Source organism: Rosa rugosa, chromosome 1 (genome assembly GCF_958449725.1).
Source record: "Rosa rugosa chromosome 1, drRosRugo1.1, whole genome shotgun sequence".
Lineage (NCBI taxonomy): Eukaryota > Viridiplantae > Streptophyta > Magnoliopsida > Rosales > Rosaceae > Rosa > Rosa rugosa.
In genome coordinates this window covers 23,317,122-23,332,934 of record NC_084820.1, presented here as the reverse complement: position 1 = coordinate 23,332,934, position 15,813 = coordinate 23,317,122, and the positions used below count along the sequence as shown (strand labels likewise).

Sequence of the window (15,813 nt, the reverse complement as noted above, 5' to 3'; positions counted from 1 at the left end):
AACAGTACACCAAGTAAAGGCCACTAATAAAACTTATACATAATCTTCCAAACCGATCATTTTGGTACACGGACTCCTGAGCCCGACCCACTTTGTAGACACACCGTCACTAATGCCGTGAAGACCTCTGCCACCTGGCATAATTTAAGGGGTAAATTGGTCTCTCCTTATCTCTTGCTCTGGCTACCCATCTATTTCTCTCTTACTCTGGCCACCCCTCTCTCTCTCTCTCTCACCCATATGTCCAAGACCCACATCCCTCCTCATCGTCTTCCTCATCTTCCGGACCCCGGAATGCACCGACCAGCAAACCCACCATTCTCCAGCGATGCAAGACCGCCCCGGCCATGGCTGTCATGCGTGACCTGAAGCCAAAGATGGCCCAGGTCCCCAAGCCACAGTCCGAGATCAGCTCCATCATCAGACCAGCTGTGTTGTTACTTGTCATGTATCTTTCTCTCGGTGTTGTAATATACTCTTTCAACAGGGACAAGTTCTCCGGTACGGAAACCCACCCCGTGATTGACGCCCTCTACTTTTGTATAGTCACTATGTGCACGATTGGGTACGGCGACATTGCTCCGGAAACGCCGCTGGCTAAGGTGTTTTCGTGTGTGTCTGTGTTGGTGGGGTTTGGGTTTGGGTTTATTGACATCTTGCACAGTGGGGTGGTCAATTATGTGCTGGACTTGCAAGAGAACATAATCTTGACCGGAATCCAAATGAGTCATCACCACCACCACGACTACGTCTCCACCATCTGCTCTGCCGCCGACGTCATCGCGGTCTCACCTTCATCGGAACCAATCTCAACTTCTTATTACTTTGGGTTCTTATTACTCTAGGTGACCTGTTCGAGTGTGACGTCGTCTCCGAGGAAAATGGGCACAAGGGTTGTGGTAGTGATCGGAGGTGGGGATGGGGCTGGGATTAGAATTAGAATTAGGGTTGTGGTGGAATTAGAAGTGGGATTGAGTTTGATGGGTGTGGATTTGGAAGGTGGAGGAGATGCAGTGGTTGCCGGAGTCATAGAGTTTTCTGGGTTTCGGTGTGTGGAAAGAGAGAGAGAGAGATAGAGAGAGAGAGAGTCAGAGAGAGAAGAATTTTTTTTTTGACCAAAAAGAAGAGTCAGAGTGAGAGAGTTACTAAACTACCCCTTGACAAATGAAAAATGACATAAAGTTAACTGCGTCATTAACGTCATGTATGGATAGTGGGTCGGGATTCAGATTTCGTGTACCAAAATGATCGGTTTGAAAAATTATGTATAAGTTTTATTAGTGGCCTTTACTTGGTGTATTGTTTGTGAAATTTTCCCTTATATATTTATCAAAAGAACAACAAGCAAGCATATGTAAATTAGCTCATTAGAAAATTAGTCATTAAAGCATCTTTAGCAATACTGGCCATCTTTTAGTCAAATTTTAGCCAAAGTAGCTAAAAGTTCATTTTGGTTAGTTATTTCTAAAGTCCATCTGCACCAGATGAATGTTTTAAATTAATAAAAATAATAAAGAACCTCATCACGTTCTTGATATTTAGGAGTGTGATAGCTAAAAGTTAAAATGGAGAGTTAATTAGGAGTTTGTTGCAACTGCTAAAATTAAAAAGTTAAACATGCTCTCCAAAATAACTAAGGAGCTAATATAGAGAGTCTGCTAAACATGCTTTTAAAGAATGACATGTGTCTACATTTTATGTACTAAAACAATCAATGGGTCAACACTAATAAAATTAACAAATTATCATTAATTGACAAACTTATGCAATTAAAGCATCTTTAGCAATATATGCTAGCAATTTTTTAATTAAATTTTAGCCAAAGTAGTTAAAAAGTCATTTTAGCTAGCCACTTTAGAAATATGTCTGCCTCAGAGCATCTTTAGCAATGTTAGCCACTTTAGAAATATGTCTGCCTCAAAGTATCTTTAGCAATGCTAGCTATTTTTGAGTCAAATTTTAGTCAAAATAGCTAAAAAGTCATTTTGGCTAGCCATTTTGGAAATACGTCTGTATTAGTGTTCTCTATTTTAGCTAGTTTTGAAAATTATATTATTTTTTAAATGAAGATTAAATAGTTTAAATGTATTTATAAATTACATAAAATAACTTAAAAGGAATGTTTTAAATTATAGAGAGTCTCATCATCTCGCTCTCTATATTTAGGAGCGGGATAACTAAAAGTTATAATGGAGAGCCATTTCAGAGTCTGGTGCAGCTGCTAAAAAATATATGAAAAGCTAAACATGCCCTCCAAAATAGCTAAGGAGCTAAAATAGAGAGTCTGCTAAAGATGCTCTTAATGTGCTTTATTTACATTAAAAGCTAATTTTAATTCATTAGCTAAATTAACTCAATTCAATTAGGCCCAAATCAAATTAAACTAAGGTTTGATTGATGAATAAGGAATTGTAATTGAAACCACCACAGGTAGTTGAGTTGGTAAGAGCCTCCAGGTGTGGAACCTCCACACGTGGGTTCGAATCCCGCCGACATTGATTGGAGTTTAAATCCTAATCTATTATTGGTGGCCAGGGGGAGGAAGCGTTTTGACATGACCCCCCACGCATGGATTAGTGTTTGGGCCTAGGAAGCCTTAAATGATACCGTGTGATCTCGATAAAAAAGAAAAGAAAAAGGAATTGTAATTGGGAATATCAAATCAATACCCAATTGGATTTCTATAAATAGGGGCTTTCTCCACCCAATGAAGGATCTTTAGAAATCCAGACGAAACCTCTGGCAAGAAGGAAAAAAAGAAACTCACTACAAGGCCTTACTAGATATAGTTCATAATGTAAAACTATAAAATATTGGAAAGGGTTAAATTTTAGCCTGACCTTACTAGAGATGGTTCATAAGTATGGGAGAGGTTCTAATGAGGGCCTTATAATAAGGATCAAGTGAGGACTTTCAAATGAACGATTGGATGATAGTTTTAAATTTTAGTTGATATTTTAAAATTTCAACATAAATGTCATCTTACCGTTCATTTAAAAATCCTCATTTGATCCTTATTATAAAGTCCCCGATCATTAGAAGCCCTCATTCATAAGTATTTCAATAAAATATTTTTTTTTCCATACAAATGTAGCATTGCCTCAAATAGTCTTGTCTCACTCTAGAGATGGCCTAATGTGATACTATTTAATTTATAATTTTGTTGACGTGCTTAGAGCATCTTTAGCAGACTATCTATTTTGGCTCCTTAGCTATTTTGGAGAGCATGTTTAGCTTTTGATATATTTTAGTAGCTGCATCAGACTCCTAAATGGCTCTCCATTATAACCTTTAGCTATCTCGCTCCTAAATATAGAGAGCGAGATGAGTCTCTCTATAATTTAATACATTTCTTTTGAGTAATTTTATATAATTTATAAATACATTTAAACTATTAAATCTTCACTTCAAAAATAATATAAATTCAAAACTAGCTAAAATAGATAGCACTGATACAAACGTATTTCTAAAGTGGTTAGCCAAAATAACTTTTCAGCTACTTTGGCTAAAATTTGACTCAAAAATGACTAGCATTGCTAAAGATGCTCTTATTGGCCTATTATGCAAGTGCAACATCCACAACATCCTCAAACCCTAAACTTGACGCATTAGGGTGGGCGTAAGTCAAGCTTGGAATCAAGTCTATAAGCTTTACACGCATCCTCTCAACCTTGTCGCTCGAAATCTTCAACAACTCGTCTTCAATTCTCTTACTCGCTCGCATTACTCTTCTGGTCTATGAACATAGAGTATGTGCTCGCATCTTCAGGTAAAAACAATGGGTACTGATTATAAGCCGACTTGTGTGAAAAGAAAACAGGTATGCAGCCCATCAACACTAAATCAAATGTTGACCGCCTCGTCGGCGTGTCACCGGGGGGTTGTAAGCAAAACACCGACTCAGTCATCACCTTCAGGACCTCACCTGGCTGCAGGTACCTTTTACCGCCACCGGATCCGCCGCAATTTAAAAGCTTGCAACGAGTCGACTCACCACATTGCCTTATGCACTCCTTTTGCATCCCCTTGTTCTTTCTTGGCCCACGTACAAAGGAAAACAAGTGAGGCCTCTCCATTTCCCTCACCTTGTTTTGCCATGTCACCATTTGTTCCGATGTAGAGGGGTGAAAATACGAAGGGTAGGGTATGCCATGTTGGTTATCGCTGGACTAAGATCTCTCTATGATGAACACATATATGTTTTTCGCGGTGGGTAATGTTAGGAGGCTGTTGGCTTTATCAAATTTGTCAATCCCCATGTAATCGAATGCGACTCTCCCTAGGACCATAAAGTGGTCTTTACCATTGTTCCTCTTCCACATGGGTTGTGCCTAAATGTACTCGGCCAAGTCCACCGCGAGCTGGTTGCATACGGTGGAGTTGGACTCGTTGAATTGGCTCAGAGAGTAGAGGCCGCTGTAGAAGGGGACGTAAAATAAATTGGCACGTGCGTGATCCCACGTGCGGCAAGGATGGTTGAGCAAACGTGCATGGAAGATGGGCTCCGAGGCGAATTGCATGGTGGTGGGCCATGGTGCGTCATCAAAGAGCTGCTGGCCGAGTGCTGAGTTGGCGACGACGGGACACAAGGTGTAGGTGGCGGCAATGGTGCGGCAGCGGTCGAGGAAGTTGACGTTGGACCGTGGCGGCAAAGTGTATATGTAGACTGATGAAACGCTTTGGTCGAGACAGGTGGGAAATAGGAATGGTTCTCGTCTATTATGTTACTGGTATTTGTGGTTAGGGTATCGTGAATGGGAGGATGAAGAGGGCGTTGTTGATGTTGGACAACTTTAATATTGGTTATGAATGTATAACTCGTTGTGGATGGGAACCAGATGATGAGGACCATAAAAATCCAAGCAACCGGTAGAAAAACACAAATGAAAGGAATGCATCGAATCAGGTACTGTGGCATACTGAAGATCAATTCAATTCTGTATGAAAATCTCTATGTTTATTTATAGGGTTTTTTTACTTCAACAGTGTCTGAACTCTTCGAGGACTTTTGAAATGATACCTGAAAATAAAAAACAATACTTTTGAGGGTAAATTAGTCTTTTAACCTCATTAAGTGCCTCACGTGCTGGGCACGTGGTCATAGTTAACGGTTCTGTGACGGAAATCGACCGCAGGTACAACGTTGATACGAAAAAATGAGTCAAGGTATCATATTGATAACTTTGAAAGTTCAGGTATCATTTCAAAAGTCCTCGAAGAGTTTAGACACTGTTGAAGTAAAAAACTCTTATTGGAACTAAAGGAAGTGGGAAATGTCATTTTTACCCTTATTTTGTGCCTCACATGCTGGGCACGTGGTCATAGTTAACGGTTCTGTGACGGAAATCGACCGCAGGTACGACGTTGATACGAAAAAATGAGTTCAGGTATCACATTGATAACTTTGAAAGTTCAGGTATCATTTCAAAAGTCCTCGAAGAGTTCAGACACTGTTGAAGTAAAAAACCCTTATTTATATATATATAGGACAGGAAGAATTTTAGATTTTCTATTCTTTTCAAGAGTTACTATAAAAATTTCAATTACTTGCCAAAACAAAACGGGACAAACGGGTGCCAAAGTTTTCCCTTTTCTAAATTAGTGAAATCAAAAACAAAAGTAGAAATAAATTATTTATATTTAATCAAAAAATGGAAGCTAATTAATCCCCCATGTTTATTACCAAAAAAGCCTGAATGAGTTACTCATGGTGTGTTTGAATGAATGAAAAATATATGGAATTTAAATGAAAATGAGAAATTTATAATTTTTAAACATGAATTATCTCGTTTGGCATTCTAAATTTGAAAATTATGAATTCTCTGTGGAAAAAAAAAATCAAGAAATTAATTGAATATATGATTGAATCCAAGGATTGTGTAATTTTTTTTTTTTTTTTTTTTGAGTAAACATCATAGAGATTTTCATCAATATAAAGGTAAGGCGAGAATGACCATTACATGTGCTTCCGCTACCATCTACAAATAGACAAGAAGTTGTGGTGAAGGAACATGATTACATGCATTTCTATGCATGTAATTGAATCTAAAACACTAGAATTAAGCTAATCTCTAATGTAATTATGTAATTAATATATTTTTATTTATTTTGTAGTAAATAAGTGGAGTCGCGGAAACCGGACAAAATGGAGCGAAATTAAAGTAAATTATAGTTTTCGATGAAGGACAAAATAGGCGGCGGTCAATCATGGTCAACGTCAACGAAAATGGAGAGACTCGACATTACATGATGGAGAAAGTCTTGCGTACGGCAGACACAAGGAACACGTGGTACGAGCTGACCAATCAGACCATTAGTAGGGGGTATTTTGGGTATTTTACTTTAAAAAAAGCAGGGGTAGTTTTCGGAATGAAAGAAATTTTTGGTGGGTTCTGATTGGACAGGCGCACGGCCATGTGGTGTGGCTGCCGTATGTAAGAATTTTTCTACATGATGATGATGTGCAAGCAAAGAAAAAAAAGAAAAGAAAATTTAATTAATCAAATGATTAATTGCTTATTTAATCGAATGGTTAATTAAGCAATTGCATTTTGATTAATTAAGCAATTGCATGTGCAGCTTTGCCCATCACACGTGTGAGGCACGTGGAACAAAAAAAAATAATAAAAAGAAAAAGAAAGAACGCGCATTATTTTGTTCTTTCCTTCTTAACTAGCACGTGCACCCTATCCTCCTTTATCTCTTCACATAATTGCAGGCTTGCAGCCATTTCCTCCCTACAGCGCCGCACACATACTCCACCAGACCCCATTTTCAATCTTTTCTTCTTCCCACCGAGAGCCACACCACCACACCCATTTTTCTATATTTTCCTCACTTCTCCACCACAAAACTTCATCAATTCCACAAGGATTCAAAGGGGAAGCCCAAGCATCAAGTTCTTCATAACCATTAAATTTGGGTAAAAGTGGGAGCCATAAGTCAAGGCTAGCAATAATTGCTCTATAGCAATTTGTAGCTTGTTCTTGTTACTCCCTACTTCTCTTCATTTTTTCCTCTTTCAATTATGTATTTTGATGTTAGTTTGGTGATGGGTAGTGAGTAGTTTTATTGTTGGAGACTAGGGTTGTGTGCCCTAGCCCAAATCTTGTGTAAAAGATGCTTATTTATTTTAATGTAATGATGCAATTTTCATATGATGGATGCTTATATATATTTTTGTTAGGTTAAAATGCATATCTAGGAGTCTAGTCAACTCTAGGGTGTGTATTTTAAGTATGTCTATGACGGAGTTAGAGGCTTGACCCCCTCTAATTCCTAAGCTAGAAACCTTCAATTTAGTATTCGAGGGGTTATAAGCATGGTGATTTACACTCGTTGCACGAATGCGCGGGTGGGTCACTTAGTAGTCTAATTCATCGATCTCTAGGCCTCTTGATGTGAATTAGTGACCCTTGAACTGACTCTAATTTATGTCAAGTAAGTTCCTACGACCCTTGAACCGGAGTAGGAATACAATGAAAGAGAATTTCGATCATTGAGCCTTAAACCGCCTTGGATACGACTACCGCCAAAGTAGGAAATTTGCATCTACATTAGATTAGCTTCCGACACATGAGATTTGGATGAAGGAACCTCCCTAGCACCCGGCATTCTCATTCATATTGTTTTCACTTTTATTAATTTCTTTGCATTTTTAGTAATCGCTTTGCATTTTATTACTTTTTTGTTAAGTTCAAATCAACTTCCAAACATTGAATCCATCGACTCATTTGTGTATATTCACCTTGAGACTACAAGTTAGTGGCTTTGAATAGGCTTGGTGTGAGCTAAGCCGAGCATTGCCAAGGCTTGGTGCCTTGATTGTTTATAATTTTTATTTTACTTTATATTTTTATTGTATGCTTATGGGTTGTCCTAGAGTCAATTATCTTAGTCAGGTCCAACACCTAATCCCCGAGGTATGATAAACTAAGGTCCAAATACTTCCCTTACTTGACACGATTCGTACGCTTGGGAGAGTTTATGCATCAAGTTAGAACACCACAGTGATACATAGGATAAGACCATTCATTCGACATGTCATGCTCACTTATTCAAGTAAACCTATTTAACTATGAACAAAACAAAGCACAATAATAGGCTAAACCAAACCATTATTAAAATTAAAACCTAGCCCTAATTGGCTGATCCACCCCCAATGAGGCCTAAGATGAAGCCCAAAGACCCCATCCCAACCCCAAAGAGAGCAAGCCAGCCTAATAGGCCTAAGAAAGCTTGTCTCTAGCCAGGACAAATCTGCGCCGGCGCCGCCGTGCCTATGTATGCTTGAAGCTTGCAGCAGGCAACCAACGCCACCAGGAGTGCTGCCAAGACCATCTAGCCTCATCAAATCTCCGGCAAAGCAATCATGCTGTCCGAAAAGCATCAAGCCGCAGGATCCTTGAGTCGCACCACCATGGGAGTGAGTAAAGTTGTGAGTCGAAGTTGTCGACGGAGTAGAGGTAGTCGCCCTTGCCAGATATGGTCGGAACCATACTAGCCAAGAAGACCATCGACCTTGTTGGAGGAGCATCGGGTCAAAACTATACCAGACTACTGTCTGCCATTGGTATTCTTTCAAACGTTGGGCAGCGTAGATAGACGCCATGGATTCTGGCGCATAGCACACCAACCTGAAAATAGGCTGACGACGATGGCGGGGATTAGCGCAAGCACACGGGTGTGACTCTGATGGCCTAGCCATTGACGGCTAGGGTTGTTGTTCTTTACGTCCATATATCACAATTCTAGCAGTGGATTGTGTAAATTCTATATAGACTTTGATTAATTTTAATGGATTGTATTAAGTCTGGCCTGATTTTGTTGTTAGTGTTTTTTCTTCTTCTTATAAGCGATGAATATATCAAGGGCTGTCAATGAGTCGGGTCGTGTCTGATCAAGATATTTATGGTGTCACAAGAGATAAACTCAAACTTAAACCATTTAATAATCGTGTCAGCTTATGGATTATAATATTATTGAATGGATGCAAGAAGTGATCTCTGCACTTGGTAAGCCACAAGTTGATTTGTTTTTTGTTAGCTTATGGATTATTTGGAAGGAAAGGAATAATATATTGTGGAAAGGTGGGTACTTTAACCCCATGCACATGGTGAGCTGGGCAAGTACTACTTTGGAGGAATATCAAAAGCTACATCAAAGTAGCATGGTGCAAAAACAACGTCCTAAGGAATGTTGGAGGTGTCCCCCTAGTGGGCGGCTGAAATTAATTATCAATTGGGTTTTCAAGAGGAGTCCGGGCAAGGTGGAGTTGGGGTGATCGTTATAGACGAGCATGGGAGATTTGTGGCAGCTTTGGCAAGGCCTTACTCTCGCGCAGGTTCTTCATTTCAAATGGAGATTGAAGCTTGCAAGGCTGGCTTATTGTTAGCCATCTATCAAGGTTGGACTGAGGTTGATTTGGAGTCGGATTGTTCATTATTGGTAAGTTCTCTGGCTGGTGATGTTACTGATTTGTCTACTGTGGGGAGGATTTTAGATAATTGTAAGCATTATATGCATGGTATAAGATCTCTACAGTGTAAGCATGTCTACCGTGAAGCAAATAGTGTTGCAAATCGATTAGCACACCTTGTTAGTTTATCGAATATTGATGATATTTGGTTAGATGAGACACTTGCTATTATTCAGGATGTTCTCTATGAGGATGCTTGTTACGATTCAAATGTAGTGTCTCCCCCGATGCAAAATTTTACTACTCTTTCAATAAATGGAACCGGGCGTGGGGTTGAGCCTTCCAGCTAGGCTGGGTTCCAAACCCCTTAAAAAAAAAAATCATTTCAAAAATTTAAACTCAAATCCAACCTATTTATTAAACGGGTTACCCTTTTCCAATCCGCTTAACCCATTTAATAAATAAGTTTTGTTGTGTTGGACAAAATAACTCATTTTGAGGGTTAACATCGCGACCCATTTAACTAAAAAAATGTATAAATTAATTAAATTCACTTAACACTCCACAAGACAAATATTATAAATTTTTATTTTTTTTTGAAAGGACAAAGATTATAAATAATCATATATAGTTCATGAATAATTAAATCCAATAATGATGAAAGAAAATATTTCAACTTGTACATTCTGAGAGTCGTGTACGCGGGTTATATATATAATATAACTCGGCCAATTTAATAAAAGGGTTCACTTCATGTTGGCGGGTTGACCCATGGTCTACCCGTTTATTAAACGATTCATGACGGATTGACCTGTAGCCAACCCGCTTTTTTATCATGCGGGTTCAACCTGTTTGATTTCGTGTAAGTTTTGATCATATTATCAGGTCATATCAGAATTGCCAACCTTATATATATGGATCAAACGATATCAACGCCAAAAAAGTACTAATGGCAAAAATTCTGCTCATCTGCATGTTGTCTAATGATATATCATTTTAAAAAAAAACAATTACAACTTGAAACAAAAGTGTTTTGTACTTAAATCACGTATAAAATACTGTACATTGTCATAGGAGGCTACTTATGATTCAAATTTGAATAGATACTTTTAAATTCAAATTGAATACAACAAGATTTTAAGTGACTCTTTCAAATCTCAATTGAAAATCCATAGATTTTTTAAATGCAAAACAATTTTGTAGACTCCCAAACGAATACATCCTCTAAGTTTTGATTATTTTAAGAAAAAATAGTGTACCTACTGCTACTTTCCTTTTTGTAAATAAGAATTAATCAACCAAAGACCAAGTTAACCATATATACGGAGGCGTTCTGAAGAGGACGTCTGCACTGTCACTAAAGTGCGGACGCCCGGGATTTCTGCTCGATCAAGCGTCGACGGCGCAACATCTCTTGCCGGACGGAGGCCAGGGGCATCCTGGACCAGTATGCTATCTGGTGGAGTTGCTGGCGACTAGTTTGCAGCGCTGCCCAGAACCTTGAAGTTGCAGGTGATCAGGTCGCTACCTAGAACCTTCGACCTTGATCGCTGCCCAGAAGCGGTCTGAGATGCCTCCGGCCTTCGCCTCCTAAACTCTACTGCAGCATCAACGTCCGCACTTTAACGACAGTGCGGACATCCGCCCCAGAACCCGCCTGACCATATATAAGCATATTAGAACAAGGATGAAAGATCCAATGTAAACATCTTGAAAGACAATGACTTTGAACCACATCATGGAGAAATTATCTGGAGTTCTGGACTTAAGAGTTAGAATACCATCACCCATAATTGTGAGAGATTATATTAGAATCTCTTAGTTTTCAAACTTTCAGACTAGTGCCTATTTGGCTAGCCTCAATTGCTGGGGTAATTTGAGCTACTTAAGTAATTGACTTTCTTTGACGGAAACTATTATAAATATAAATAAAATTGATGTGTCTATCAAAAAATACAATGGCCACAAAACAAAGCAAATTACCACGGAATGACCTTAATAGTGTTACGGTGTAAATAGTATGTCAAAATTTCTAATCCTTTCGTAACTATACCTATAGGTACAACACCTTTCAAAAAAATACCTATAGGTACAACGTCCGAGCGAGATCTCTCTCTCTCTCTCTCTCTCTCTCTCATGTTTTCTATGTTGCCGTACGACCTCCCTCTCCAGTTTTCCAGATCTCGGTACCCCTCTTCCACTTCATTGTCCCTCCTATCTTTTCACTTGCTATTGGCCTCTCTCCCCCCAAGGCTGAGGCGTCGATGGCATCTCAAGAGGGTGGGTTCATATTCCCCAAGGATGTGATGGCGCTGGTGCCTCCTGGCGGCACCAAACTTTTGGAGTCTTACACGGTGGTGGCGCTGGATCCTCTCTCCATGGATCGCGGCGAGGCAAAGTCCTTCTTGCCCGTGGCTATGCCTCCTCTCCTCCCACTATTGTTCTGTATATGTAGGGCTCTTGAAGTTGGAATGTGTTACTATTTAGAAGTTTGTTTCCAGTTCATGGCTGGCTTCTTGTAACGGTTACTATTGCTTGTACTTGAGTCCGATTAATAAAAGTGTTTTCGTTTCTCCTAAAAAAAAATAAATAAAAAAACAAATTACCACGTCTCAAAAGTTGACGACTAAAATGGATCCACAATCTACAAAAGAAAGATAGATCCTCAACAGGATGAGATTGAAACCGATTAACAAAAGAAAAGTAACAAAGACTAGTTCATCTTTCTCATATATATGAAGATAAACCCAAGGATGTTGATCAGAACCACAACATTATCTTACGTGTGAAGCATAATCTCCCTCCAACTGGTTGATCAATGCAACCTTCCATTATACAAATCCAAAAGCTGAAAAACTCAAATCTACTTTATGCAGACCAATTATATTTTTTTTTAACTAAGTAAATTAGTGGGCATATCCTGCTCCGGATACTCGAGGGGGTATAATTTAGCTTTTTCATGAAGCCTTTTGCATAGTAAAGTCATATCTTCTTGTACTCAATAAGATACCACATGCTGCTTAGGTCTTAGTTGCCCAGTTGGCCACTTCAAGTATTTCTTAGGGTGCTTAATTAATCCTCCAGCTGTAGAGAGTATCAGTTTCAATATGTGAGCCAAATCCGAGGTACAGTTGGCTAATTTGCACAATCTAAGGCAATCTTGGTTTTTTACCCTAAAATAATATGATCAGATATGTTGAAGTTGTTCAAAAGCAATGATAAGAGACTAGGATGGAGATATGCATGAATTGGAAGATAAATTTTATAGCATACCGGCATAAGTTACTCTTTTATATTCACAATACATATGATTTTATTATCTAAACCATTCATTTTTTTTTTTTTTATCGAGATCATACGGTTCCTCAAAGGCTTCATCGGCCCAGAGACTAATCCGTGCTGGCCGGAGGATCATGTCAGAACGCTTTCTCTCCCCTGGCCACCAAGAATATATTGAGATTTAACTCCAATAAACGTCGGCGGGATTCGAACCCGGGTGTGGGCGTTCCACACCTGGAGGCTCTTATCAACTCGACCACCTATGGTGGTTGAAACCATTCATCTTTGAATTCTCTTGAAAGATATTTATCTTACCAAAAAAGCGATTTTGCACTATTGCGGCGCTAGCCATGAGCAGCCAGGATCAAACCATCCATAGCAATAAAATTGGTTAACACAGTTGATTAGTAGCATTGCACCAGCCGCAGGAGCTCTAGAGAACTTCAGGCCTAGCTATGTTATTTGTCGACAATTCCAAATAACACTTCCCGGAGCTTTTGGTTTACAGTACTGTCCAACAAAATGTGTATAATCCACTACTAGATGTGTCTCAACCAAATTTTCAGCTCTGATACTAATTGTTATGCAACATAATCTGGACAACCTACTATAGTGATATCATATAACACCGATAAATGTGTTCGGAATCCAGTCAAGCTGGGCATCACCGATATTATCCTCACTTAGTTATCTTGAGTGTTTATATATGTGAGATTTTATTCTAGAATGTCTCGAGATTAGTTTATCATCGGTGAGTGATCTACATATATATTGGGTGTATTTTTTAAATTTAAAAGTTTTTTTTTCTATTTTAATTTCCATCGAGCCGCAACTCCAACAATACAAGACCACCCACAACTCCAACAACACAAGACCACATGTCCCCATGGTATAGATTCTAAAGTCAAAGGATCTTTGGGTGGAAGCACATACCACAGTCCACATATATACAGAAATATATCATATACTGTCAAAAAGCACTGGATTCAAAATGTTGCTACTAGCTTGCAACTTTCAAGCAGGGTCGTTTTTGAAAATCCAGCTCTTCAAGCATCTAAGGGAGCTTATATATAATAATTGATCATGATCTTCCACTCAATCTCCCATGATTCCTTAATAATGCCCAATATGAAGCATATTACATTATAATATCAAGATTGCAGATCTTTCTTAGTGATAATATATACTCTGATCACATTTTTAACATGGATAATTGCAGCTTCCTAAAAAAGAAATGCCACCTTCCCCTCCAATATCCCAGACACTATATATAAGAGCCACATTAGTTGTCTTCACCACACAATCAATCAACTCTCTCTATCTCTCAAACACACACAAAATGGGTATTCCATTAGAGCTTTCTTCTCTTAGCTGTGGACTGAGAATCATACAAGCCAAAAACATAGAGTTCATCAAGACCACGGGAAACCTGTTCGTTAGATACTATCTTTCTGCAGGGGACAGCAAAAAAATTAGGCTGAACACTCGAGAAATCTCCACCAAGTCTGACCACATCTGGAACGAGTCCATTTCCTTGGAGTGTAATGGAAGCGACAGCTTTGTGCGAGAAACTGTGGTTTTTGAGCTCCGGTGGAGGAACACCGTGCCTGTTTTTGGAAGAATTGGGGGATCACAACTACTGGGCAGGGCAGAGGTCCCATGGAAAGAAGTGCTCGAGTCACCAAACATGGAATTGGACAAGTGGGTCACGATGGTTCCAAGAAGTACTAGTGGCCGTGCTCTTGAAGGAGTCAAACCGCCTAAACTACAGGTATCGATCAAAGTTGGAGTCCAAGCAGAAGTGGGAATGGAGAAAAGGAGGCAGAGAAGGACGAAGAAGTGGGATGAGTGTGGTTGCGAAGATGGTCACGGTTATGGTTGCACATGTTCTGATTACGAAATTTTTGCACTAGCAGCTTTGCTAGAGGCTCTTTAGGCTTAAGCATGAAGGCACCGAGGCATGTCAGTTGATGTCAACATTTTTGCCAACCCTTTTTCTTCTAGGACTGAAATGTTACAATCTGGACAGTGGTGAACTTTTATTTGCAACTGTATATATGAACCAGAGGATGAGAGATACAATCCAAATGGGTTTTGAGATATAAAGTAATTAACTTGTTCCATCTAAGTACTATGTTTTGTTTACTCTTTTATCTAAAACAATACAAGATCACAAACCAAGTCGTCTTCTTGTATGTTATTAATAAGAAAGAATAAGGGGTTGGAAAGAGAGAAAAGAGAAAGGCTAACAAAGGGAGCTGGGCTCGCGTAGAGAGAGGAGGGGGTGAGAGGGAGAAAGGAGAGGAAGAGAGAAGGGCACGTAGAAGAGGAAAACTTGAGAAAAAAAAAACGGCAAAAAAAATTTTAGGTATGTGTATTTAGTAATTAGGAATGTGTAAATAAAATTACTCACTAATAAATCAAATTTAAAATTTAAATGATGTACTGAGTATTGACATTAGAATTGTAAATAAAATTACTCACTAATAAATCAAATTTAAAATTTAAATGATGTACTGAATATTGACATTAGAATTGTAAATAAAATTACTCACTAATAAATCAAATTTAAAATTTAAATGATGTACTGAGTATTGACATTAGAATTGTCTTTTGGGTCCTTGACCCAAAGCCCCAAAATGAGCAAAAGTTATCTCACTTACCCCAGCAACAAATTTTTATTCCTCCTTACCCAATTTAACGTAGAAAGACAATGTTACCCTCAAACAAATTAATAAACTCCACATATGCCTGGGATCTCTCTCTCCCCCCCTTTATCTCCTCCGATCTAAAACACCCCCTCTCTCTCTCTCTCCACCTCCAGCCGGCGTTGATTCGCTCCAAACTCCACCTCCGGCAGCCGTCGATCCTCTCTCTCTCCACCTCCGGCCGGCGTCAATTCGCTCCCCGATCTCCAACTCCGGCGCGGTTTGACCTCTAGCTCACATTCCGGTGCAGCTCGCCGGTGAGCTCAGCCACGTCCAACCGCCGTCGCGCTGACAAGGACGACTAGACGACGTCGTCGATGGGCCTCTGGACGCCTCGCCGACGATGAAATTGAAACGGAGGACTCCATGGCTGATGCAGAGACGCCGGCGATTGGCAACGAGGAATTC

General features: G+C 39.3%; 2 protein-coding genes and 1 pseudogene across 2 annotated transcripts; 2 read left to right on the top strand and 1 right to left on the bottom strand.

The window, feature by feature from the left end:
- The first annotated feature begins 347 nt into the window (after positions 1-347).
- LOC133724782 (two-pore potassium channel 5-like) lies at positions 348-845 on the top strand. The gene has a single exon (XM_062151635.1). The coding sequence runs from the start codon at positions 348-350 to the stop codon at positions 843-845; it is 498 nt and encodes a 165-aa protein (XP_062007619.1).
- A 2,714-nt stretch (positions 846-3,559) lies between these two features.
- Positions 3,560-8,739, bottom strand: LOC133724776 (probable xyloglucan galactosyltransferase GT17; annotated as a pseudogene).
- Positions 8,740-13,984: 5,245 nt separating this feature from the next.
- LOC133724667 (uncharacterized) lies at positions 13,985-14,823 on the top strand. The gene has a single exon (XM_062151476.1). The coding sequence runs from the start codon at positions 14,037-14,039 to the stop codon at positions 14,631-14,633; it is 597 nt and encodes a 198-aa protein (XP_062007460.1). The 5' UTR covers positions 13,985-14,036; the 3' UTR covers positions 14,634-14,823.
- The last annotated feature ends 990 nt before the right edge of the window (positions 14,824-15,813 follow it).

Bases quoted from the DNA above. Each gene is read 5' to 3' on its own strand.
- LOC133724782 (XM_062151635.1), top strand. From the start codon at position 348: ATGGCTGTCATGCGTGACCTGAAGCCAAAGATGGCCCAGGTCCCCAAG.
- LOC133724667 (XM_062151476.1), top strand. From the start codon at position 14,037: ATGGGTATTCCATTAGAGCTTTCTTCTCTTAGCTGTGGACTGAGAATC.